Raw genomic sequence first — 26329 nt, 5'->3', positions numbered from 1 at the left:
TATGTGCCCTGGGCTTTGGGATGACAGACAGAAAGACTGTGTTACTTCCACTCTGCAAGCCCTGAAAATGAGCTCTGACTAAAATTGTGTTCTGGCTGGAGACCACAGCAAGGGACACTTGCCCTGTGAGGAAACCATTGCATGCCACAGCTGGTGTGTGTGTGTGTATGTGAGTGTGTGTGTGTGCATTTTTAAAAGGGTCTCTATGAATCTCTCTACTAGGCCAGGTTCATACCCCGGAAACAGTTCTAGTTTTGTTCCTCTTTACTGCTTAATAACACCCCCCCACACACACAGTTTTGAATCCAGTGCATTATTGTCATGACGACAAATCACTCCCATAAACAATTTGCTGGCATGGGCGATAAAGCATTGTCCTCAGCTGGATGGGGCAGTGAGGGAGGCTGTCTCCAAGGCAACCTTAGTTTCAGGAGAAAGGGAGGGACCCCTTCATGCTGTATCATTGGGGCAGCAGGAATAACCACAGCGATCAACAGAAACTCGCATCTCCTCACAGTCTGCAGCCAACTCCTGTTTTCCAAAGAACCCTTCGTGTGCACCGTTTCTGCTCCTGCTGTTGCCACAGAGAGAAAAAGCAACTGAAGGTCAAAGCAAGAGGACGCGGTGCGGCACAATGACTGGATACACTGGAGGAATTGTTAGGAGACGGTTGCCTCTGAGAGGTGTCCATGTATCCTCCTCCGCCTAGTCCTTGCCTACAGCTCTGGGACTCCTCAGAACCATGTTACCTCTTCGCACACAGTGCTTTCCACTCCAGCTGTCACTTCCATGTAGGAAATCGTCATGTAGGCTACATGTGCATTCATCGCGTATAACAACTGTTTTGCCACAAGTACATGCTGTGCGCATACACTGGGAGCCACAGCCGATTAGGGCTTTCTGCCATAAATATATGCAGTGAAATAGACAGATGACAATAAACAGGTAGATTTCTTATAGGGCAGGGGTGCAGAACTTCAGGTCTGTGGGCCAAATTCCAGCCCTCCAGCGCTCCCAATCCAGCCGACTGGGGTTCCCCAGATGGTCATGCCCCCTTCCCCTGGTCTCCCCCCCACTGCTTATCGTTCGGTGGTTTCTCAGCTTTTGTGCAGTCCCCCCCACCATTCTAAAAAGGGGAACTGCCTCTCCTAGGGCAGTTACTGGCGCTAAGAGCTTTAAGCTCAAATATGCTGGGATTCTGGAGCTGTCCTATCACTCCCTAAATACTTGGTAGATCTGCCAAATGTTAAAATGAGGGTAGGCTTTATTGGGCAAGATTAAATGTTCTTCCTTGGGCAGATTGGGTGGGTCAGCGTAAAGGGGTTCCTAAGAAGGACAGAGTCTGTGGTTGTAATTCTGTATCAGTCAAAGATTGTATTCATGTACTTCTAGAATACTCTATCTATAATGATCTTATAGCCAAATATATTCATCCGTTGTTAAAATCGTCGAAGGGAAGGTCATCTCTTGTAAAGGTTTGCTTTCTATTGTCTAATGCTGACAAATATGTATCCTTCAGAACACCTAAATTTCTTGTCAATGTTTTGCAGATGTGTGTAACCAAGCTTAAAGGCTGTAAGGAAAATTATTCAATTTTTGAGGGTCTGTTAGTAGCGTTTTAAACTGTATAATGATCTTTCCGCCCCTGTAACTGTATAATGGCAAATTGGTACGATGCAATACACTCTTTTGGTTTGGACCTGCCTCTTTTGCCTTTGGCCCTGCCCCATTTTGCCTGACAAGGCTTTCATTGTGCAATCTCCCTGCCACATTCACATAATTGTACAGGGGGTCCAGTCAAAGTGTTTTCCCACCACGTCTTGCCTTTTTTCTTACCAGAAAAAAAAATCTGTTCAGGAGGAAAAGAAAGAACAGCAGCAAAATGTTGTTTGATGGTAGTGCTATGAGGCCTCTGTCTGGTATTTATACTGTTGGTGTTTTAATTTTTTTTATTCTAACAGATCAATGCAGCTGCTAAAATTTTATAAATAGACCATTTCACTTTAAAGCTTTATTTTTTTGGCTTTTTTCCTTGCAAAATCATGGATGATGCACCTTGACCTTTGGCTTTCCTGATGTCCCAGCAGTATCCTGATTATGGCCTTTACTTTTCCTTTGGTTGGCATTTTGAAGATATTACAGCCACAGGTGGGTACTCAGAGGGAACAGGCAGAAATACACAGCTCCAGTGATTGGGGCTGGGTAGAGGGAGACAAGATTTAGGAGTGTCTTCTGCATGGAAGAGGAACAAGAGTTTTTAAAAGAACTGGAAGTGAATTGAGGGAGAGAAGTTAGCTTCCACAATATGCACACATTTATTTTGTCCTAGCATCACCTCTATACAATACAAAACCTGCAGAACCTGTTTAGCCAAATGTGCAAGACCTGTGTACCACAGGAGAAAGGGGAATAATGTACACATCAGGGCTAGCTCTACCATTAGGCAGAGTGAGGTGGCTGCCTCAGGCGGCAGATGCTGAAGGGCAGGGAATGGATAGAGCTGCATTTGTCCTGTGCCCCCTAAGCTACCCTATTGCCCTCAGGTTCAGTGGAGGATGCGGTCTTGTCACCAGTGTTAAAATAATATTTAACTGCCAGTCTGGTTGGTGTTTGTACATGGAATCCAGGTGGTGGTGGGGAAGAGCCATCTTAGAATCATAGAATAGTAGGGTTGGAAGGGGCCTACAAGGCCATCGAGTCCAACCCACTGCTCAATGCAGGATCTTCTCTTTGCCTCAGACAACAAAATGTTTTTGGGTCATGCCTGATACACATCGCAAGCATATCATCCCTCTTTCAAGCTGCCTTCATCTCTCCAATAAAAACCTATCATCTGCCTCTACACCCCACCCACCCCCCGATCCAAAGAAGCCCTGCACTGTTCAGGCCTGATGCAATTCCTCAATCATAGCAAATATAGCTCATGGACGCAACAGTTTGACTCCCACTGGGGACTGTCTGGGTCTCAGGAGCCAAGATTGCTGGGTCAATCAGTCAGCTCTTCCCAGCAACTCTCAAGGGGAGTGAGGAAATATCCTTCTAATAAACACACCTAATTTCCCCTGACTCCAGCAAACGGGAACCAAGCATGGCTACTTAGCAGCTGCTAATGAGGCGCATTTCCGAGTGTGCTCAGTGGCGGAGAGGAACCACAACTACCTGAGCTCAGAGGCAGTCTTGTGGGGGAGTTGGGAACCTTGGTTTACCTTCTGCTCTCTCAACAACCTTAGGAACACTGCCATCGGCACATCCATGAGAAACCCAACAGAAACACACAGTTTTTGATCAATCAAGAACACTCACATTTGTTATTAGCAAGGATTCACCTTCCCCCACGCTTGGCTCTGTGCAGCTCAAAATGGTAGCTATGAGAGGGAGAATAGCTGGCGATGGAAGGGAGCAGGAAGTGAAACAATGAGAGCCAATGGCTTATGGGAAATCTAGTGAGGAGAGGCCACAGAAGCCAGTAGAAGTGAAGCTGGGTCAATATGAACACTGGGGTAGAGTGACAATTGAGGTTTTTATGTGCTGTGGAGGTGTGGATAAGGTACTGATGATCTGTGAAAATCAGAATGACACAGGGTGGGGCCAGAAGGGAAGAAGATGTGATCTGGATTTCCTGGGCATGTAGGGAGGATTGGTGTCCCCTGACATTTGGGTGGAAGTTTTGCTTCTGATTAAGCCAGCCTCATTAGACACTCTGCAAGAGGAGAGCCCCGTCATGACCCTGTGCACCCAGGCCAGCTAGAATTCCTAGTTTTTTGGCCTGCTACACTTTTCTGATAGAATTTAAATGCTGCCAGCAGTTCTGGCAGCAGCAAGCATGAAATATTCATTTATCGGTGTGGTTACACAGGGGAATTAATTTAAGGTTTCCATTCAAGATTTTACCCATTTTTGTTGCTTGAGTTTATGCTTAACAACGTACATGTTGCCTTTGGAAACATGGTAAGGGAATTTTCTATAGCCACAGTCCCAACTGCATTTGAATGGAAAAGTCCCTTTCTGATCTTTACTATTGCAGGGAGTTTTTTTAGAGAAGAACAGAGAGCAATGGGATTGTTAGCTAGTCCCTTTGGTAGCTAAGGTAGGTAGGAGGGGAAAGTAAGTAATGGGTTGAAAAACAAGAATGAAAGGAAGGATAGATGGAGAAGGCAAAGGTCCAAGAGAAAGTGGAAAAGACCAAGAGGGGTGGAGGAGACAGGAGTGCTGAAGGAAGGAAGGAAGGAAGGAAGGAAGGAAGGAAGGAAGGAAGGAAGGGCCAAGGAGTAGGGATGTATCTGTCCATTTCAGTTTGTCTCAGTTTCTCTTTTTTCCAATCTTAAATGCATTCTATCCCATTTTTGCATCTATTCGTAGCTTTAAAAAAACTCTTCACAAAAATGTGTACATTTTTGTGCAGACTTTAAAAAATGTGTACGTTTTTGTCTGCCTTTTTCATATATATTCATTCATTCTAACATGCACATTTTCTGCAAGCAGTTTTCCTTAATATAATTCTGTGTTGTATGTTTTTTTCACTATGGATACATTTTTCTGAGCACTTTTCCCCAGTGTATGCAGCCGTATATACACTTTTTGTTTAGAGAACTACACTGCACAATTCTGAGAAGTGCAAATACTAAACTATGTTGTGGTTCACCTATTGATTCAGGAAGTGTGAATTTAGTAATTTCTTACCAAAATTCTCCCCCAAACTTACCAAGGAGGGCTATGGTAAGCCTCACACAGGCCCTTAGAACAGAAGTTGTGTGCTCTTGATGGGCAGAAAGCAGAAGCAAAAGTAAAAAAGGCTAAGTATTATACTTTCCTTACAATCTCTTTATTTTAACATCAGAATTGTATATGCTGAAATCCCCGAAGAAATTAATTAAAAACTGCTGTTGCTACAGTTTCTACTAGAGATTGGGCCTTCTCAGTGGTGTCCCCTACCCTATGGAATTCCCTCCCGAAAGATACGTGGTTGGTTCCTTCTGTGGCTACTTTTAAAAGGGCTTTAAAAAAATACTTGTTCTCTCTGGCTTTTAACTGAAAAGGCTTTATGGTATGTGCTGCTGTTATATATTATAGATATAGATACAGATATAGATAGATATAGATAAATAAATAAAATTATCATAAGGCACTTTTATCATTTGATACTGAATTTTACTGTTTTATATAGTAAACCACCTTGGGAAGACCATGGTCTTGAAAGGTGACTAAGAAATATATTAAATAAATAAAATACCACTGCAATTACTTCCACCATCATCACTTTGCTTCTGTTTTACCCATATGACCAATGAAATTTCTTTGCATTTGCACTCATTTCTACACTACATGCTATAAACGCTGTCCCATTGCTATGCTACATTACAAAGTGCAAAGATATATGAATCATGCCTTGCATTAGAGAAGGATGCTTTGGGCAATTATTCTTGTCAGGAGGGCACAGATAGTTACTCTGATTTCTGGAACTGCCTGCATTGTCCCATTATTGCTGATCATCCTGGAATGCTAAGAAACATGGTTGTCTGTCTGTCTGTCTGTCTGTCTGCCTGCCTGCCTGCCTGCCTGCCTGCCTGCCTGCCTATCTAGTTCAGTGTATAAATAAATATCCCTGAGGAAGAATAGTCATGGGTATTCCTCAGGTCATTCCAGTTCTTCAGTGACAGAGCCAGTGTATTGTAGTGGTTAGAGTGTTGGACTGGGACTTGTTAGGATCCAGGTTCTAGTCCCCACTTAGCCATAAATCTCATGGGGTGACTTTGGGCCAGTCACTTCCTCTCAGCCTAACCTACCTCACAGGGTTGTTGTGAGGATAAAATGGAGAGGAGGAGGATCATGTAGGCTACCTTGAGTTCCTTGCAAGAGGAAAGGAGGCAGGATATAAATGTAATAAATAAAATAAATAAATGAGCCCTAAGATTTTTAACTATATTACTCCAAGTAACCTACGCACACACACGCACACACACACATAAAATGGTGGACAATCTTCTCTGAAAGATAGACACACCCATTCATCAGGGGTAACAGCCAAGCCCGACACAAACTGAGAGTATGCCTTACAATGCACCCCAGAATCGACTGCGAAGACCCAAGGAACTCCCTAGCAGGCAAACTTATTTCAAAGGGCTCTCCACAGATAGAAAGTCTGGAAGCCACTGGTCTTCCCTGCTACCTGGGCTCAAACATGCACACAGCACTTCTTTTCCTGTTTTTATGCTCCTCAGTCCTAGCCCACAGTTCTCTTTTATCTTGTTCTCCCAGCACCCTCCCCTGCCATGAGAATCTTCCGTTCTGACATTGTGCCAACTTTGGGGTTCCCACTTCTCACCCACTTTAACACTGGCAGTGCCCCCACTGCCAGAGCTTCATTTGAAGCAAGGACCAGCCTGTTTTCAGCACCAAAGCCCAACCATGGAGCACTTGAAATAAGAATCAAATGCCTCTGCAAGCCCCCGTAACAAGCTGCATAGGGCATGGGATGCTGGGAAACAAGAATGTGAGTTGAAATCCCACCATGGACAATGCCAAGAATAAGGTGGAGGGACCAGTGCCGAGTGGCACCTGATTTGCATGCAGCATCTCAGAGGACATGCTTTGGATGCGGAAGGCCCCAGGTTTAATCTTTGGCACCTGCAGTTCAAAGGATCAGGTCGCAGGGGATGGGGAAGACCTTTGCCTGAAACCCTGGAAAGTTGCTGCCAGTCAGAAGAGACCAGCCTTCCCCAACCTGGTGCCTTTCAGATATTTTGGACTACAACTCCCATCATCCTTGACCATTGGCCCAAATGGCTGAGGTTAATGAGCATTGAAGTCCAAAACACCTGGAGGGCACCGGGTTAGGGAAGGCTGGAGTAGACCATAGTGGGTATACTACAATGTTACAATGGCAACAAGCAGCTTTAAATTCTTATATGGTGAATGCTTTTTCTCCCTGATCGGCCACGGCCAGCCTCTCCTCTGGGATGAGACACCACAACTTCCAGATTTGCAGGCAGGATGGAAACCCCAGCAATTCTCTTTACGTAAACTGGTAGCGCCTCTCACCACCCGCGAAATGAAACTTCAGATTGCACTGCCTGTTGATGATCAGCACTGCAACGTGTGTCTCTGTGTGTTTAAACTAATCAGCACCGTCGCCCCATCCCCAAATCACTTCCTGAAGCTTGCTTTGATCCTGGATTTCAAAGTCCAGTTCACTGACTCACTCACGAGCCACCACATGCGAAGCCCCTGCCCTGCCCCTTCACGAGAAGCCACGCTACCTGGTCATCCACTTTGTGGGCGATGAGCGTGGCTCCTTCTTCCAGCTCCACCATGCTGATTGGCCGTATGCGAAGCGCCACCTAGAATACACGGGGGAGATGGATGAGCCACGGGTGAGCTACAGAGGTATCCCGCAGCTAGCGGAGCACAAGAGGAGAGACAGAATTGGCACCTACCTGCATGGGAGCCATGGCCCCCCCTGGCATGGCTATCCAGAAGCAAGTTCCTTCCACTTCTATATTTTACTCAAGACGCTTCTGGTCAATTTCTCCCACCTCCTCCCTGCCCAGTATGCCTCACCTGAGGCACCATCTGTCACTCGAGAGACAATCAACTGTGTCTCTTCGAGTCTCTTTGAGGCCCTGGCGGGCAGCCGCACACAATTACAGTATTTTTCCTGGAAGAAAGGAAACACCGCCCAGAGAGCAGCATCTCTGGCTTCACACACAGCCGAGCCATGGATCAACAGAAGCCTCTTCAGCCACGTGAGCCCACAAGGTTCATTTCTTTTCCCCACTCGCCCTCTAAAGCCAACAGCCTGAAGCTGCAATGACTCGAGCTGTTTGCTGACCAAAATACCCCTTTACCATGCCAGTGCTAGCAAAGCTAGACTTTGCACCCTGCTGCATGCTCCCTTGTCTGAACTCCCTTTCCGGGGCTTCATTTGACAGGATGCAATCCTGGGTCTGGTTTCAATGCAGGGGATGAGCTCTTGAAGAAAGCACCCCTAAGCACATGCAGAGTGCATTTTCTGCTCTCATCACCTGTTGTCTGAAATTTGGAGGAAAGGCTTCCAAGGACAGAGCCCAGAGAGAGTACAACTTCTGGGCAAGGTGGTGCCCTGGCATTCTAGAAGTTAAATGCTGTTGATTTCAGAGAAAGTTTAACACAAACTGTTCCTGGAGAAACCAGGCCTTCTTGCTATGTGGCATTCAGTCTGCAGGGTGTGCGCATTTCTTTTTCTTCCTCTGGGGGCTGTGGAAAGGTTGTGCAAATGCCTTTTCCCTTTCAAAATCCATTTGATACGGCATCATACAAGCTGCTCTCACATAGCTCTGCTTGTACGTGAGCACTGTTTCAAAAATACCTCTCCCTCAACCCTAATTAATGCCATTTTGTTGTATGCACACAGAAGAACTTCACCGTCTTAAGCTGGAGCATCACTCAAAAGCAGTCAGGAAATCCAACATTTGGAGAACTGAGAGAGAATGTAATTTGCTTGACTAGGACTTTGTTCATACATGTTCAAACACAATACTTTCTGGGGAAACCTTCCTGTATAAACTGGAATTTCAGATAACTGGGATTTAGTTAAAGAGCATTCTCTTGCATGGCATATGTAACTGCACATTTAGTTATGCACATTTAGTTAGTAACTGCACATTTAGTTATGTATTTATTTATAATAAAAGTTATTTATAATAACTTTTTTCCATAAAAGTTCTCAAAGCCATTTACATAGCACAGCATGGCTTACAAACTTGGCTGGGAAAGGTTGTTTACATTCTCAGCCGGTGTTGCTTCATGTGTAGATCTTTCACCCTACGTTCATATACAGTCTTGACAATCCTCGCCTCTCACCCTTCTCCGTCACTCTGTTGTCTCTCGCCATTGTTTAATTTTATACTGGAAGCTCCATGTTGCCCATCCATGTGTGTTAATGGTGCTGTCATTATAATAATGTTTAGGAAAGCACAACGGATTGTATGTACAGTACAGCAGAAGTTTAATTGTCTAAATCTTGATTACCAAAACAATTTCCTGATTGTGCATCGTAACTGAAGCTCTGTTTAACAGCATCTGTTATCTTCATATCAGTGTCTTCATACCAGAGTGGCCCTTCTCTACTCCTTCTTGAAATACCTAGTCATATACATGAGATTGCACAGTGTGCTGTAATGCACACACCAGGTACACCGCGTTATAGTCACAAATCACCCAATGCTCCTTACAGCACAACTAGACAAGACTCTCGACTAAGATACAATCTAAATTTTGGTAATGGCAAGTTGGTAGTTTTAACTGCACCCTAGATAATAAAAGTATTAGGAAGGAGAACTCAGACAGACATCTATCTCCTGTTCCAGGTTATTATTTGCAGCTAAAGATGTTCACAGTGCCTTGATCTCTTAGGTCTAGGATTTAGCCAGGTCCACTATATAACTACTGTTATTCTTCTAAACTACTTCTAACCTGCTAAGCCAACTGTGCTGATAGCTCTGGATCCCATCTGGTAAGGGAAACAGATCTTTTAAGGCCAGAGATCATGCTTAATACTGGCCACATTGAGCCAGCATTTACTGCAACAATTCCCAGAGAGGTAGCTGCATCAGCCTGTTGCAGCAAAGACCAAGATGCATGAAGTGTTAACCTCAACTTGGCAGATGTATATAAATCTGATGAAGCCGGCAGTGTCCATGAAAGCGTATGCCGGAATAAAGGTGTGAAGCCTTTAGGGTGTTGCAAGGCTCTCTGTTGTTCTCATGTACTGTGTACCACAGCACAGTTATTAACTAGATCAATCCTATTCCAGTGTATTTGACGTATTACTTCGTTACATTTTTAAAAACCTACTGTCTGCCAAATATAAAGGGCTGTGCTGAGTTTTCCTCGCCCATTTCCGAGTGCCCCAAGAAGCCCTGCAGACTCTGAAGCTACGTCCCCAGCCGGCGAATAGTCCTTTCTTCCCCCCATCCCACAGTCCCCGCTTCTTCTGCTTCTTCACTGAATTGCCTCAAAGGGAATAAGAAACGCGAAGCAACTCCCACCCACCGTCAGCTGCTGGTCTTTGGAGTCGCTCGTCTCCTTCATGATCATGGCAGGTGCGCTCCGGGAAGGCGCGTTCAGGCGCGCGAGAGACGCCCGCAGCCGCCACGTGCGGACCAGCCTCCTCGCCTGGTCAGTTTCACCCGCCTCTGGCTCCCTCCGCGCGCTCTACGTAGGTCGGTTTCAGGCAAACCCAGTTCTTCCCGGGGTGGAACCAAGGCAGGCGCTTCCCTATTGGAGAGACGGCTTCGGCGCCGCCATCCAACGGGCATCATCGGACCCCCCCCCCCGGTAACTGCGCCCCGCTTCACCCCACAAAGCTCCCCTCTCAGGAAGGCCTCGCCAGCTGCTGCCGTGTCTGCGTCTCGCCTTCGGTGCCTGCGCCGCTCCCCACCTGGGATCTGCAGAGGCTCAGCCTTTCCCCTGCCCGGCCGCCTCCCTCTGCCTGCCTCTTGGTGTTTCGAGTCCCCTGGAGATCTTTCCGAAGTGTACACAACAACCAGGCGCGCGGGAGGCTCGTCTTCTTGGTGACACAGCCGCGCACCATTGGCCGGGCCGGGCCTCTGCTCTGCTCTCCGTCGCCCTCTGCGGTCCGTACAGAAGAAAAAGTGGGGTGTCGTTGCGCCGGCGGGATGCGGAAAGGTGGGGTTTCATTCAACGGAACCAGAGAGCTCAGCTCCTCACCCCCCCCCTCTGATTTTTATTTCAATGCCGGGGCTCAGTCCTAGAAGACTGGAAACAATCGAGAAAAACCTGTGTGCCTCTGAACATGTGCAGAGCGCCATGACTTCACCACTGAGTAACCTCCAGCCGCTTTACATGATCCGAGATTCGGAGGAAGGGCTTCCAGCGAAGAGGATGCGGCGTGCCTACAGCCCCAGGCGTCAAGGCGAGAGGTGGGGAGGCTGCTTTGTAACTGGCACTGAAGACGCTGAGTTGAAAGAGTGGGAGAAGGGGCCGGCCCAGGCACCTTCGGTCTGTGTCACTCGCAGGAGGAGAAACCTCCGATCAGGGAACGGTTAGAGAAAGAGGGGCGACGGCTGGCTGCAGTCGCTTATTTCTGCTTTGTCCTGCAGCTAGGCAGCTAGAACGGCTAGTCTGAAATGTAGTTTTGCCCTGCTGCTGCTGCTGCTGTTGGTTGCTGTTGTTGCTCTTCTTCTTCTTCTTCTTCTTCTTCTTCTTCTTCTTCTTCTTCTTCTTCTTCTTCTTCTCAGGCTTGTATCCAACTTTCCCTCTAAAAAACACAGGGCAGCTTACGTGGAGTTTTGCCATTTGATCTTCACAACACTACAGTCTCCACTGTTCTCATTCAGGCCCAAGCAGAGGGTTTTATGAGATACTTTCCAGGGCACAGATGGAATGAGAATTTGGATCTGCTGAGTCGGCAGATGAGATGCTTCAGGATGAAGCGGAAGAGGACTCTGGGAAGAAAGGGATGTTCTCAAAGGGGCGGAACAAGGCTCTGTCTTCTGCTTCCAGAAGAACCATTGTTGATGAGCAGCACAGAGGATCACTGATTATTTTTGCGACATCTGTCAGTGTTCAAAGTGCTTTTCAGTTTTGGTTCATCATTATGATAACCCTGTCAAGTAGAGCACTCAGTGAGTCTGCTTGGTTGATCAGGGATTTCAGCTTGGATTTCCCATGTTCAGGCTCAATGCTCTGCTTGCAGTACCATTGGCTCTCCTTGACCTCTTTTCATTTTCCAGTGGAACAACAAGGCTCTACCTAAGCTTTAGGTCAGGGGTGGGCAACTTCAGAGGGCCTGGGGGCCATTTTTGTCTCCCTTGGACATGCCCCCTGCTGTGGTAGGGCACCCTTCAGTTTGTGGGGTGACAGGAAAAAACTGGCAGTTTGCTGCTGAATTTCAGCAGCAAACCACTTCAGTACTCTAAAAACATCAACTTTAGCTTGTTCTGAAGCACCCTCCACAGCAGCTATCGAGTGCTAATAAGGAGAACTTTAGCTTCAGAACAAGCTAAATTTGACCCTTTTAGCACTCTGTAGTGCAAAAGCTGCCATTTCATGGGGGCAGGGGGGAAATCAGGGTATGTGTGATTTTTTTGCCATTGCTGAATTCATTGGGGTGGCGAGGCTGCATATGGCCCATCTGCTGCATGTTGCCTGCTCTTGTATTAGGGATGTACAACCCCTGGGCTGCCTGCAGCCCTCAGCCACTCCCGGTGCAGCTTATGGAGCCATGAGGACCCTGCCCACTTTCCCCTACAGCCGAGCTGGCCAGCTGGACTTTGGGGGGAGAGAGGGAGGATATGCTGTTCCAGGGCTGCTATTAGCAGTGTTGTGACAGCAATGCCCCACTGTCGCTGGAGATCACTGGGGGTTAGGAGAGGCTAGTAGCAGGAGAGAAACAGTGACCTTGCAGGCAGGGTTGCTGGGGATTTGGAGACATTTTTGCCTCTGCGAACCCCCAGCATCCTGCAGTGACATCACTGTCTAACAGCACCGGAACAGTGCTGTCCCTCCCTCCCTCTGCTGCAGTTCAGCTAATCAACTGTTCTGTGGGGTAGAGGGGGGCAAGAGGGTGTGTGTGTGTGTTGGGAGGAAAGTGAGTGCTTGTGTGTATCCACATGCATGCTGTGTGTGTACGCACATGTTCATACGTATGGCCCCTGGGGCCCCCTGCAACACCAGATGCAGCCCTCAGGGCTGAAAAGCTTGGGCTCCCCATCCCATGCATCCTTTCCTCCTCTCAGGCTTCCCCAAAGGTTTCACTTCTTCCGGCGGCATGAGCTTTGACACACGCATGAGGCGGAGTGCCAGCCATTCCGGACGTAGCCTTAGCAGTCATTCCCATGGCATTATTTCTAGCTGTGTCTGCAAATCACTGGAGCAGCTGACTGACGGATCAAGGCAGAGCCTGGGCTTCTGTTCAGAGTTCATCTCTGCACCCATGAATATTCTGGTGAAACTAATGTTCTCCTGACTGAAAGACGAGTCCACGGCCAATCTGAATGATGCAATGATGAGATAGACCACTGAGGTATCCTCCTCTGACTGATCGTTACAGCTATAGCACTACCTTGCCTGCACTTTTTGTCCATTGCCAGCCACCATCCATTCTGGCAGATAAAGTTCATTGCCTGCCTAAGGCAACCATGACACGCTTCACTCTTCCCAAGCACAGCTTCACGAGGATTCATTCACCAGGATTCTTCAGCCATTCATCCAAAACTGTTTGGAAACCAGTGAATCTCTTTGCAATTAAAGTTGTTGTCTATCCTGAAAAGTGTGAGGGGGGAGTTCCTTAATGCTGTCCCATTTAGTCTATGGCAGGGATGGCCAACTGGCAGCCCATGGGTCAACTCTGGCCTCTGAAGCAATTTTAGCTGGCCTCTAGCAACCCTGCTCAATTTTGATCAAAGGTTAGTAAAAGGTTTGCTGATCATGTCACTTGTAAGGAAAATAAAATTGTTTCCAGGTATCCTACACTTTAATGTTTCATCTCTTTGGGGGATTTCATATGCGATGAAATGGTAGTAGTAGTAGTAGTAGTAGTAGTAGTAGTAGTAATAGGTGGGTCTCAATCCCAGTTTTTCAATGCATGCTTAGTGAAGGTGACATATTCTGAATTAATGACTGGCACTGTGGAATCAAAGCGTGGTAGTTATTCCAGGTTAATTAATCAAAAGTAAGAGGTGGTGATATTGAGCAATATGCTGCAAGTCAGAGAGGGGGAAAAGTCTTACCCCAAAATACCCAGACTGTGCATGCCCCCAGACAGACAGCTTCTAGCGCTACCAATTAGAAGGCATTGTGCAGAAATTCTGCTTTTTTTTTGCCCCCTTAAAAGATTTTGTCCTGTAAGAAAAATAAAGAGAAGTAGCAGTGGGAAAACATGGGAGGGTTACAAGCAGAAGACATCATCTGGAAACACCCCCCCCCACCCCCACCCCTAACATTCTGTGAATGATGGTTTTCAATGTGAGGCTACTTGAAAGTTTGGAAAGGAAGGATTCCTGTGTTCTTCTAGGTTTATTTGAACTTGTGAAACTGATCATGAATTGCCATTTTCCTCATACTTTTTTACTTGGTAACATCCGGTTTTCTCAAAATTTGTGCCTCTACCTCCCTCTCCATCTACTTCTGCAGCAAAATGTGGATGTCATAGAAAGTCAAACCACAGAAAGAAAGAAAAAGATTCCTAAAGGATCTTTCTCCAGTAACGCAAACTGATTATACTAACTTTCCATCCTGCACTTCTTGGGAACAATCAAGCATGATGTCGTCATCGTTAAGTTGTTAAGTCGTGTCCGACTCTTTGTGACCCCATGGACCATAGCACGCCAGGCCTTCCTGTCCTCCACTGTCTCCTGGAGCGTGCTCAAGTTCATATTCATTGCATCGGTGATGCTATCTAGCCATCTCATCCTCTGCTGTCCCCTTCTCCTTTTGCCTTCAATCTTTCCCAGCATCAGGGTCTTTTCCAGGGAGTTTTCTCTTCGCATTAGGTGGCCAAAATATTGGAGCTTCAGTTTCAGTATCTGTCCTTCCAATGAGCAGTCAGGGTTGATTTCCTTTAGGATGGACTGATTTGACCTCCTTGCAGTCCAGGGGACTCGTAAGAGTCTTCTCCAGCACCACAGTTCGAAAGTATCAATTCTTCGGCGCTCAGCCTTCCTTATTGTCCAGCTCTCACAGCCATACATTACTACTGGGAAAACCATAGCTTTGATTATACGAACCTTTGTCGGCAAGGTGATGTCTCTGCTTCTTACTATGCTGTCTAGGTTTGCCATAGCTTTCTTCCCAAGGAGCAAGCGATGGAGAAAGCAAGAGAATTCCAGAAAAACGTCTATTTCTGCTTCATTGACTACGCTAAAGCCTTTGATTGTGTGGATCACAACAAACTCTGGCAAATTCTTAAAGTGATGGGAATACCAGACCACCTTACCTGTCTCCTGAGAAACCTGTACAAGGGTCAAGAAGCAACAGTAAGAACCAGACATGGAACAAACAAGTGGTTCCAAATTGGGAAGGGAGTACGACAAGGCTGCATATTGTCACCCTGCTTATTTAACTTATATGCAGAGTACATCATGAGAAACGCCGGGTTGGATGAATCAAAGGTCGGAATTAAGATTGCCGGGAGAATTATCAACAACCTCCGATATGCAGACGATACCACCCTAATGGCAGAAAGCAAAGAGGATCTAAAGAGCCTCTTGTTGAGGGTGAAGTGGAGAGTGCAAAAGCTGGTTTGAAACTCAACATTAAAAAAACTAAGATCATGGCATCTGGCCCATCACTTCCTGCCATATAGAAAGGGAAGAAATGGAAGCAGTGACAGATTTTACTTTCTTGGGCTCCAAGATCACCGCAGACGGTGACTGTAGCCATGAAATTAAAAGACTCTTGATCCTTGGGAGGAAAGCTATGGCAAACCTAGACAGCATAGTAAGAAGCAGAGACATCACCTTGCCGACAAAGGTCTGTCTAATGAAAGCTATGGTTTTCTCAGTAGTAATGTATGGCTGTGAGAGCTGGACTATAAGGAAGGCTGAGCGCCGAAGAATTGATGCTTTTGAACTGTGGTGCTGGAGAAGACTCTTACGAGTCCCCTGGACTGCAAGGAGGTCAAATCAGTCCATCCTAAAGGAAATCAACCCTGAGTGCTCATTGGAAGGACAGATACTGAAGCTGAAGCTCCAATATTTTGGCCACCTAATGCGAAGAGAAAACTCTCTGGAAAAGACCATGATGCTGGGAAAGACTGAAGGCAAAAGGAGAAGGGGACGGCAGAGGATGAGATGGCTAGATAGCATCACCAATGCAATGAATATGAACTTGAGCACGCTCCGGGAGAGAGCGCAGGACAGGAAGGCTTGGCGTGCTATGGTCCATGGGGTCACGAAGAGTCGGACACGACTGAACGACTCAGCAACAACAACAACAACAACATTAACAGAGCAAAATAAAACAAAACCAAGCCAAAATAGAAACTAAAATAAAACAAATTCCATCAGGATTACATCCATGCTAATTCTATTGATCTGCTGTTCCTCTCTGCTGTATTTGTGCTTAGGTCGTTATTGTTTTTAGGTTACGTTGTTGTTCTGGTAGTTTATATCGTTTTTAAATGGTATAAAACACCAGCTTCAGTCACAAATAAAAGAGTATGCTACAATATCACTTATAAATTGAGCCAGAACCAAGCAGGAGCAGGCCAAACCTCATTACTTAAGAACCAACTCCATATCTCCTTCCTGTCTTGCATACGTTTGTTAATGCAACTGTGCTACATGGTAATTGCCATTTTGTCACTGTATATTGCTGACACATATTTAGATTGAATCAACAGAGACAGCGATCCTATGTTCCCTGGGAGTGCATCCCATGGAACACAGCGTTGTTTGGAGTCCCCCTCCTGAGGCCATAAACACTGCTATGACCTCAGGAGGGGGACTCTTAAGTTTTGATTCCCCTTGGCAACTGCCACAGAAAGAACCAGGCCGGCTGCTTCTTGAGGTCATAAATGCTGCCTTGGAGGGAGAGATAAGGAGGCGTTCCAGTGGGCAGGGAGGAAAAAGAAGAGGCTGGGATATGAGAAGTCCGATGGCCTCTCCAGTCCTGGCCCAGCCCCCACCAGCCTCTTCCTCTAGAGAGGATCAGAGGCACATCTAGAGGAAAAAATGTAAAAAAGGAGGAAGGAGAGGCAAAAATCACTTCTGTCATCCTCCCACCATGCTTGCAATGGCCTGACAGGGCATTAGATACTCTAAAGACTCTGAGATCGGAGGCTTCCTTCTAACGGGACATTTACTTCCACTGTCTCCCACCCCCAACTCTCTCTCTCTCTCTCTCTCTCACACACGCACACACACACACACACACACGAGCTAGAAAACAGCCCATTTCCCCTATTTCGAATGTATGGATGTGAGTTTGTATGTAATATTTAATGGTACTAGATGCTGAAGTTTCTTTGGTTGTTTTCTGTCCAATACTGTTATCCATCCATTGTAGCTACCTAGAATTTTGTTTTTGTCCCTCTAGCATTGAGAGTTACCGTGAGTTTCTATGGCAAAAACACTCTGGGCTCAACTGGACACTGCTTCTGATTAAGACAGAGTAGAGGGAAAAAAGGGATAAAAATGTCGGTACAATTATTGATGCAGTCTGTTGTGTAGAAAAATAATAACAACAGAAAATAAAGTCCCAAAAGGAAAGTAAATAAATTCCTTGCAGAAAATTCAGGATTCATTCCTCCTCCTCTTCTTCCTCCTCCTGCAAAAAAGTAGTATTAGTTATTTACCAAGTCTCTCTAGCAGTGACTTCTCTGCTCCTTTTGAGACAGCTCAGAAGTGTCCAATAACACTTTAAGACATTTTAAACTTTTTCATAGACAGGCATGCTCCTGAAACTCTTCCTAGAAATATTTTTTGAAATGTGTTTTGCTTATAACAACCAGTTTGTACTTTTGTATGTGGTGCATGCTCTTGTATCATAATCATTTATTATAATTTTATAATCATGTAAAGATAGTTTAAGATTTTTAAGTAAAAGATGAAAAGTCACACCTGAGCCTATATAAAAGAATTTCTGTCATTGATCACATGATTCAGTGAACCTACATTTCCTTGGTGACACAATGTTCTTGGGAAATTGAATGGGAGTGGTTACTTGGTGGCCTAGGACCAGCTAAATACCAAAATTCCATGTCATAGAATCCCAGGCAAGGGCAAATTCATCACACTGTTCAATGAACAAATTCCATTAACAGAAAGATTTTTAAAATACATTTTCTACAATAGACTGCTGTGGCGAGTCTTCAGGACTCTGGATAACTGGATGCTCTATACATCAAAGAATATTTGGGAGCGTGGGAGGAATACTGACCTTAGGAAGGGTGATTTCCTCATCCTCTTTTTCAAGCTCCTGCTCCTGTAAAAATAAAGATATTACAATATATGGAGAGATTTGAAATGACTTCCTGGAATATTCATATCTATATTGTCCTTTAAATGCCTAAACCATCTGGGACCTGCTTACCTGAAGGACTGCCTTCATCCATATGAACCTACCCAAGTTTTAAGATCTCAGTCTCTGCTCTCTAGTCTCCCATTAAATCAAACCCACGGGATGAATATCTGATGATAGACAGGCCACCTAGACTGGGAAACTGGATCCCTGGGGAAATCTGGCAAGCCCTTTCTCTGGTAATTTTAAGTATGTTTTGATTTGTTTTAATGATTAACTTTTGCGTATGCTGACCTGATTCCTTGTTTTTAACTGGAAATCCCTTCTATGAGATGTTTGTTTGATGCCATGATTGATATCTCATAGTGCTGGGCAAAGCCTGTCCTGTTCTCCTGAGCTTTTGAGGAACTTAGCAGTATGATTTTTAAAATTATGTTATTCTTTTGTCCTGCCATTGGCTTGGTTTCTGTTCTGGGTTTTAAGTTAGTTGCTTCAAGCCTCATTGCCTTCCATTGCACTCTACTGAGCACTGGGGCAGTCTGAGCAGTCTGGAGAATTCCTCTGCCTGCTTGTTTAAATCTTTGCTCATCCAGACTAGCAGAGATGCGGAGAAGTTTAATGAGTCTGAAAGGTGATCGCCCCCAAGTGACCCTTACTCCCGCCGACAAAGGGCGGACACGAGGAGACAAGTGGGCTAACCATGTCTACTCAGAAGTAACTCATTCCCTTAGTTGCAATTCACTGAGCAGAGAGAGGGTCCGGGAGCAAGCCTCCGCTCATTTGCTGCCCCTGCAGCTAGGCAGTCGATGACGTTGCGTTCTACTTGCAGGACCCCCCCACACACCCCCGAACTAATGCAGTTTCAGGTGCCATTTGCCCCATGAAAGTGGGTTTTTTGTCAATGTACACACTGCTTTACTGGCTCCATGTGCAGTGGAACGAGCTAATTTGATTTCTTGAAAATTCGCTTTTACATAGAATTGCATTGGAAAGCGTCTCCGCGTAGGTGGGGCCCAGGTTGGGGAAGGTTGCACTAGAATATTACTGAGCAGTCCTCATGTAAGTTCATTGCAGAGTTGAGGATTAACCTTGAGAGAGTTCCATCTCTTGCATAGTGCCTCTGTATCATAATACAACATGTCACCTTGGAAGACCATCTTTTCCTCCTTAATACGGAGATGGGATTAATTACATTTACTTAAACAACACCTGGCAGAGATTTTAAGACCCCTCAACTTCCCTTGGCCTTGTCTTGTGCTAAGGAGCAGGTCAGTGGAATGTCCCCCTTCCCCTGTCAGTGACCCTCTTACCTGGCCTACAATTGATTTTTGCTTGGTTCGAGCTCGCTCTCTGCGCCTGAGCTCTCCTTCGATGACATCAAAGAACTCCTTCTGCACACGTTCCAGGGTCTCCTCAGGCTTCTCATCCTCCATGTCATCTTTGACCTCTTCCTCCTTGCCCTCGGCCTTGGTTTTCTCCTTGAGACGCATTTCGCGGTGCCGCGCCTCCAGAATCTTCTCCCGCTTCGTCTCCCGCTCAAACATCTGGGATGCACAGAAGGGTTACAGGCTGGAAAGGCCTCAACTAAGCCCTGCTGGAGATGTGAAATCCAAAAATATTGGAAGAATCCATGCTGTCTACCTCAGGAGCGCTGATTTGCTAATGCAGCTACTTCAGACCATGGGCTTTTTAGATTTCTTTTGGGTCCTGTGATAATCTCCTGCCTCTCTATTAGAAGGAGACAGCCTAACACCTTTTAAAGAAATTGGGCATCTTGCCTGTTCTCCAAAAGTTTAAAATAAACTAATTTTTATCATTCTGTTCTGCAGGCTGTGGCATATTATGCCTATCCAGCAAAGACCTATTTAGGTTTCCTGCCTTCCATCACTGCCTTCTTCCAGCCCAATATTGTACCACAGAGAAGACTAGATGCCTTCAGTTTCTCCTGACCTGCTTCCAACACATGCCTCTCCTCATGAGAACCCACACATTTCCCTGGGTTGCCATGTCAAGCAACCCATTTTGAGAAGTCCTGCTGGCTTCAGACAGTGGGAGCATTGTTACTGCCACAGCCCCCACCCCACCCCTCCCCACCCCACCCTACCCCGCATTCTTTCTCCTTAGAAGTTCAGTCCTCCAGGAGTTGCTGCTATGCCCCAAATACTTGGGTAAAAAGAGAAGGTAAAGGAGGAGCTGAGCACTTCCCAGCCCAGGGTCCTGAATAGCCAGAGCACCAACAAAGAGTTCCATTCCATTTTTATTTATTTTCCTATCACTGGTAGGGACTGTTGTGGGAGGATGGAATAGCCTTCTCTCTTTTGGGGGGAAAAATGCTAAAGGGCTAGAAATAGGAAAATCAAGAACAACGTAATCACCAGCGTGGTTTGGTGATTAGTGTTTTGGATCTAGGCCGAGTTAATGCCACAGTGGAAGTGTAAAAAAAACGGGGGGTACCAATGTGGGCTTCCACACAGCCAGCGTCACATCTAAACTGGATTGCTAGAACCTGTGCATGGGGTGTTAATTTAGCACACCAGGGATCTGTGGGGCAGCAGTATGCCTTACTAGCCTCCTAAGGCAGAATGTTTATGCGCAGCAACCTGGTTTAGATGTGATGCCAGCCAATCAAACTGATTGGCAAAGGATTCAAGATTCAGGCCAGCCAAAAGAATGGGCTTCTTCACACAGCGCATCATTAATAAGTAGAATGTGTAGCTGCAAGATGTGGCATTGGCCATTAACTTACATGGCTTTAAAGGCGGGGGGGGGGGAGACATGGACAGATTCTTGGAAGAGGATGGCTAGCAGTCATGATGGTGGCTATGTGGAACCTCCAGATTCAAAAGCTGTCTACCTCTGAAGTGCAGCTGGCTGGGGACAAAGAGTGAGAAAGGGTGGGTGCCTTCATGCCTGGTTTGTGGCTTCCCAGCAGCGTTGGTTCTGTAAGAAAGACGATGCTGGACTAGATGAATCTCTGGCAGGGCTATTACATAACAACTTGGTGCGCTCAAGCTGGCTGGGGATGATGGGAGTTGTAGTCCAACACAGATGAAGGGCGCCAGGTTGGGGAAGGCTGTCTTACAGATAAGTTTTCTGTTGTTGTTGTTTTTGTTTTTTAAGAAATGTCAAGCATCCCATTTAAACTAGGCTTCAGAGAGGAGAGACCTGGATTCAGTTCCCCGCCGAGTCACAACTTCCATTAAATGTCACATGGCCCGACTCCTGCTTGTGCAACAGGATTTTCCCATCCTCTCCTCCTCCCTGCACTCCTCACATCCCACCAAATCTGCTCCAAAGATTTCCCCAACCCTCTGGAGCAGACTTGGGGAACACCCTGAGAGGCTGCAGGGGGCAGAGGGTGTGTGGTGATTGGGTGGGCCAAAGAGAGGGGGCAGAGGCAAGGAGGAAAGGTCTGCAGGCCAGACTGAAGGGCCTCCCAGGCTGCTGGTTCCACATCCCTGACTGAAATGGATAAATATGCCAGGCAGCTAAAAAGGCAAAAAGCCTTCCTGAGAAAAGGGGCAGGGGGCAACAATCCGCACTGGAGTTGACGGCAGGTATGGGAATCAGTAGAGGAATGTGGGCAGAGAGGAGCAGAGTTCGGCCTGTGGCAGGAGCACCACCACCACTCCATTCCTGTCTGCCTCAGACTTGAATCTGCCCCCGACAGGGAAGGGACACTCACTGCTGACGCCAGGTTCTTCTCATTTCGCTGCAAGGTGCAAAGGCCAGCGGAAACCTCCAGCAGCGTCACTGTGCCCAGCTTGGAGCCACAGCCAATAAAACGCCCGTTGTCCTGCAGACGCAGACTGAAGAGAGGGTCATCACAGACCTGTTGGAGAAAGACCAATTTAGGAGAGAGGAGCGGGTTCCATGGCTGTACTGTTAAGCCTGGGCAATCCAGCTCAGCATCTCAGAAGGTGGCATGTGCTCTACCATAGAGCCACAGCCCCTTCCCTTTTAAACACATGCAGCTGCAGCAAATATAAGCACTTGTGCCATTTTCAAGCATGTCCGTGTACACAGATGTGCAGGTTTTCCCCTTTCAAGGAAGTGGCCAGCTGCAGGAACCATCTGTCTTTCAGACTTACTATTAGGTCACTGGTGCAGCACCAAAGTCTGTTCAGGGGTGAAGAGTTACTGCAAAGCTCAACAGAAACAACTCAGCCAGTGACTGTGTTAACATAAGCACCAAACCAGAGATCTTCCCATTAATGTTCTACCTTGAGAGTGGAAATTTCAGAACAGAAGGATTGGGACCCAGAAGCCTAAAATACAGATGTGTTTCTTCCCCTCCCTGCCATCTCCTGAGATGCACCTTCAGATTGAGTGTAGGGTCATTCTGTTTGAAGAGGAAGTCCCAGACATCAAGGGTCCCATCCATCTTGGTGGTGAAGAAGACAGCTGGCCGAGTGGTGCTCCAACACCCATCTGTGAGGTAAGCCATATGGTATCTGCCAAAGAACACATCGGTTTGTAGGTTTCTATTTTCTATGTAAGCTGCCTTGTGAGGGCTTTGCTCTAAAAGGTGGCCTCGATTTTAAAATAAATACATAAATACATGTATTGGGCTTTTGCCTTCATTCCAAAGGCGCCATTTAAAAGAGTTGGTACTCAGACACTGCCTACTGAAAGTGCAGTTTTGCACGAAAGAGGAAGTTTCAGAGGAGGGATCAGACAGCAATGTGGGTTCACTGTAACACAAGGGCAACCTATGGATTCCCTATGTATCACAAAACGTAGGAAATCTATAGGTTGGCCTTGGCCCGCTAAACCTTGCTCATCCTCATGATTCCATGTTTCCAAACAAGGAACGAGAGCGTGAACTCGGGAGGAACCACAGCTCGGAGGTAGAGCAGCTGCCTTGCACGCAGAAGGTCACAGGTTCAACCCCGGCATTGCCAGGTAGGGCTAGGAAAGAATTGTGCCTGAAACCCTGGAGAGCCGCTGCCAGTCAGTGTTGACAGTACTGGGCTAGGTGGGCCAAGGGTCTGACTCAGTATAAAGCAGTTCCCTATGTTCCCAACTAATCAATTTATAATTGGCAAGTCAAAAATCAATTTTAAATAGAGCTCTGATGGATTGCTTTCAGGCTTCTGGATTCTCCCTGTGCCCTCAGCATATGAAGATATGAAGCTGCCTTACCAAGTCAGAATATTGGTCTCATTTAGCTCACCAGTGTCTACACCAGCCCAAGCTGGCCCCTTCCAGATGTTTTGGATAACAACTCCTGGAATTCCTGACCATTGGCCATACTGTCTGGGGCTGATGGGAGCTGAAGTCCAAAACATCTGGAGGGCACCAGGTTGGGAAGGCTGCCCTACACTGACTGGCAGTGGTATCTCCAGCTCTACCTGGAGATGTTGGAGACTGAATTTAGGAGGACTTTCTCTATGCACTGAGCCATAGCCCTTCCTCAGTATAACCTGCTCATCATCCCTACTCCTGCAGCCCAGTCCAACAGGGTGCTAGCTTTTTCTAGGCTATCCTCTAAGGCTTGTGGATAGGCAGATGGCTTGGGAGCAGGAGGGTTGAAGGAAGGAAATTCCATTAGCTGTGTTGTTGTTTTTTTTGCTGGCTACAGCTGCCTTACAGATTCTGCACAGAGGAGCAAGTTCCCTGTATTGAGTTGACGTTCTGTTGCAGCATGTTTTCAAGCAATGAATTGGTTAAAAGCAGGCTACCTCCTCAAACCACACAATAAATGTAAAATGGTAACCAAATTAGGAAAGGATGAGGACAAACACATGGGATTGTTCCATCCACAGCCCAACTGCGATGTTGACGTGTACTTCATGAATATGTTTGGCAAAAACGGACATTGGAGAACCCTCAGATAGAACTGATTCTGGACACATGGAAGCCTCATAACTTCTGACTGACAGTACCAAGTCATCTGCTCTTATGATCAATAGTCTGCATATCTTATGAAATAACAACAACAACAACGCCGAAAGAATGTGTTACCTACTTAGTCCACATAATAGATGATTCTTTGCTCTCTTCTGACCAGATGCGTGCAGTCCAGTCCCCAACTGTCAAAAAGTTCTTGGGGTAGAAAGGATTCCTAGACAGGGAATAAATGGGGCCATGGTGCCCACTGTATGTGCAGACAATTTTTTCAGCAGGAGTCTTGGCTTTGCGGTTGCAAGAAATCACCATCCCTTGCTCTGTGCCCACCATGAATTTGGTTGGCTGTGCGGAAACACAACAGAATGCTATTGTTACTTCACTGTGTGCGCACAGCCTTTCCCTGGACAAAGAAAATCCTCATGAAGGCATCCCCACCAAGAACATTTGCTGGTCATGGTGTGCATGGCGCAGAAAGGTCAGGGATGCTGAATTGAGGGGAGGGGAATATTGGTGCAATGTTCACTGACACCAACAGCACCCAGAAATGGAATTTAGCAGGTATGATATTGACCAAGACTTCATTCAGAAGCGAGAGATTAGCTATTCTTGGTGGCCACCAAGTGGTGAGTAAGTAAGAACAGCTAAGTGGGGAAGACAAATAAAAAACAGGAACTTCTCCAGCATCAAACCAAAAACTATAGACATGCTAGTCTTGGGTCCAACCACAACATCCCCACAAAACATTTGAGAAAGGAAGGGCAGGCAGGCAGGCAGGCACTACAGCCCTGGAAAGAAACTTTCAAAGAACTAACTGAAACAAGTGCAAAGCCATTTTTTTTAAACAAAGGTTCAGGAAATGTTGACAGCATTCCAGCAGGGAGAAGAAGTAGCTTTGCTGGTGAGATGGCCACTGCTGCCCCAGAGGTCCTTTCAAGGGAGTGCTCGGTGTCTAATCTAGTAAAAGAACATGCAGTGATGGCGACATAGGGATGTGGGGGAAGGAGATGAGGGGAACGGATGCGTTGTGTTAGGACTACATCTGAGTCCCACTCTTGGTTTGAGGGCTTGACCTTAGACAGTGAGGGGAAACCGCTGAGTTCTGACCCTATAAGCAGCCAGCATGACACTACAGGATTTCAATCCCCCAAAATTGACCAGGTATGTGACCCAGTTTTGCAACAGAAGGCCAGTCCTGAAGGCTCCCTGTCCTATGTCCCCATCCCCATAGTGCCCTAAGATGCTACTATCAACAGGTCAGAGCTGAGGCAGCTTAGAGATGGAAGAACGCCTGCTGAGCTGTTAAGAGTCCGCCCCTTTTAAAGGTGCCCAGCCTTTGAAGCCTAGCCAGAATCAAGATTTTGATCAGCCTTAAGAACATAAGAAGAGTCATGCTGGATCAGTTCCTACAGTGCTCAACCAGATGCTTATGGGAAGTCCACAAGCACAACATGAGTGCAATAGCATCCTCTTGCTCATATTCCCCAGTAACTGGTATTGAGAGGCATACTGCCAATACTGGAGGTAATATTTAGCCATCATGACTACTGATAACCGTCTCCTCCATGAATTTGCCTAATCCCCCTCTAAAGCTATGCAAGTTGGTGGCCATCACTACATCCTGTGACAGCAAATTCCATAGTTTAATTAGGCGCTGCGTGAAGAAGTGCTTAGGAACATAGAAACATGCCTTGCACTGAGTCAGACCATTGGTCCATCCAGCCCAGTATTGTCAACCCTGACTGACAATGGCTCTCCAGGCTTTCAGGCAAGATTCTTTCCTAGCTCTACCTGGAGATGTTGGGAATTGAACCCGGGACCTTCTGAGTGCACAGAAGGTACTCTCCCACTGACTTATAGCCCTATACTTCCCTTTTCTCCCCCTATTCAGCTTTACTAGATGACCCATCTTCTAGTATTGTGAGGGAGGGAGAAAAAACGTTTCCCTATAGACTTTCTCCACACCATGCATAATGTCATACATCTCCATCATGCTGCTCTTGTCTTTTTTTCTAAGCTAGAAAGCCCCAAATGTTGTAACCTTTCCTCACAGGGGAGTTACTCCATTCAACCTTCCTCTAGCCAGGCTTAGCAAGTATGGAACATACATTATTTAACCAACAGATCAGGAAACCAACAGATCCCAGTACAACAGATTCCCTATACTAGTTCCCAGAGCTCTTGTAGGGGGCTTGTGCCCTAATCAGTCCCTACAACCCCTTAGTAGTTCCTGAAGCAATTCCTCCCCCTCTTCATTGATCCTCCTTCCTCTTCCTGACTTGGCCTTTAGATACCTGATTATCTCCATGCTGTGCCAGGTCTGAAGCATCAAAATACTTCTGAGTCCTGGATTTATTTTAAAAGATGAAACCAAGGTCTTGGCTTCAGACCTTGGTGATGAGACCTCTCAGCATGCAAACAGCAGGACAAGGGTGATCCCTCCTTTTCCCCTCGACCCCCAGCATGCAGGCCACGATTCTCAAGCAGGGTGAGAGACTAACATTTTCCCAGTGACAAA

General features: G+C 46.4%; 2 protein-coding genes across 5 annotated transcripts in view; both read right to left on the bottom strand.

Moving 5' to 3' along the window:
• KIF19 (kinesin family member 19) overlaps positions 1–10593 on the bottom strand; it is a 46389-nt gene extending 35796 nt beyond the window's left edge. The window contains exons 1-2 of the mRNA XM_084832344.1: positions 10030–10593; positions 7257–7337 (exon numbers count right to left, since the gene is read on the bottom strand). Coding sequence (XP_084688470.1) covers positions 7257–7337; positions 10030–10074 — 126 coding nt within the window. The 5' untranslated portion in view covers positions 10075–10593. The remainder of the gene's footprint in view (positions 1–7256; positions 7338–10029) is intronic.
• A 5528-nt stretch (positions 10594–16121) lies between these two features.
• DNAI2 (dynein axonemal intermediate chain 2) overlaps positions 16122–26329 on the bottom strand; it is a 32293-nt gene continuing 22085 nt past the window's right edge. For 3 of the 4 annotated variants that reach the window (XM_084832341.1, XM_084832340.1, XM_084832343.1), the window contains exons 9-14: positions 23933–24156; positions 22280–22415; positions 21647–21793; positions 19272–19505; positions 17881–17925; positions 16122–17268 (exon numbers count right to left, since the gene is read on the bottom strand). In XM_084832341.1, coding sequence (XP_084688467.1) covers positions 17242–17268; positions 17881–17925; positions 19272–19505; positions 21647–21793; positions 22280–22415; positions 23933–24156 — 813 coding nt within the window. In that variant the 3' untranslated portion in view covers positions 16122–17241. Of the gene's footprint in view, positions 17269–17880; positions 17926–19271; positions 19556–21646; positions 21794–22279; positions 22416–23932; positions 24157–26329 lie in introns of all 4 variants that reach the window. The other variant, XR_014787410.1, reaches the window with a different exon arrangement.

The sequence above is a fragment of the Heloderma suspectum genome, chromosome 2 (genome assembly GCF_057233095.1).
Source record: "Heloderma suspectum isolate Gila_16-S chromosome 2, 16-S_ref, whole genome shotgun sequence".
Taxonomy (NCBI): domain Eukaryota; kingdom Metazoa; phylum Chordata; class Lepidosauria; order Squamata; family Helodermatidae; genus Heloderma; species Heloderma suspectum.
Note: the sequence above shows the minus strand (reverse complement) of the source record. Positions and strands in the feature narration are given on the sequence as shown.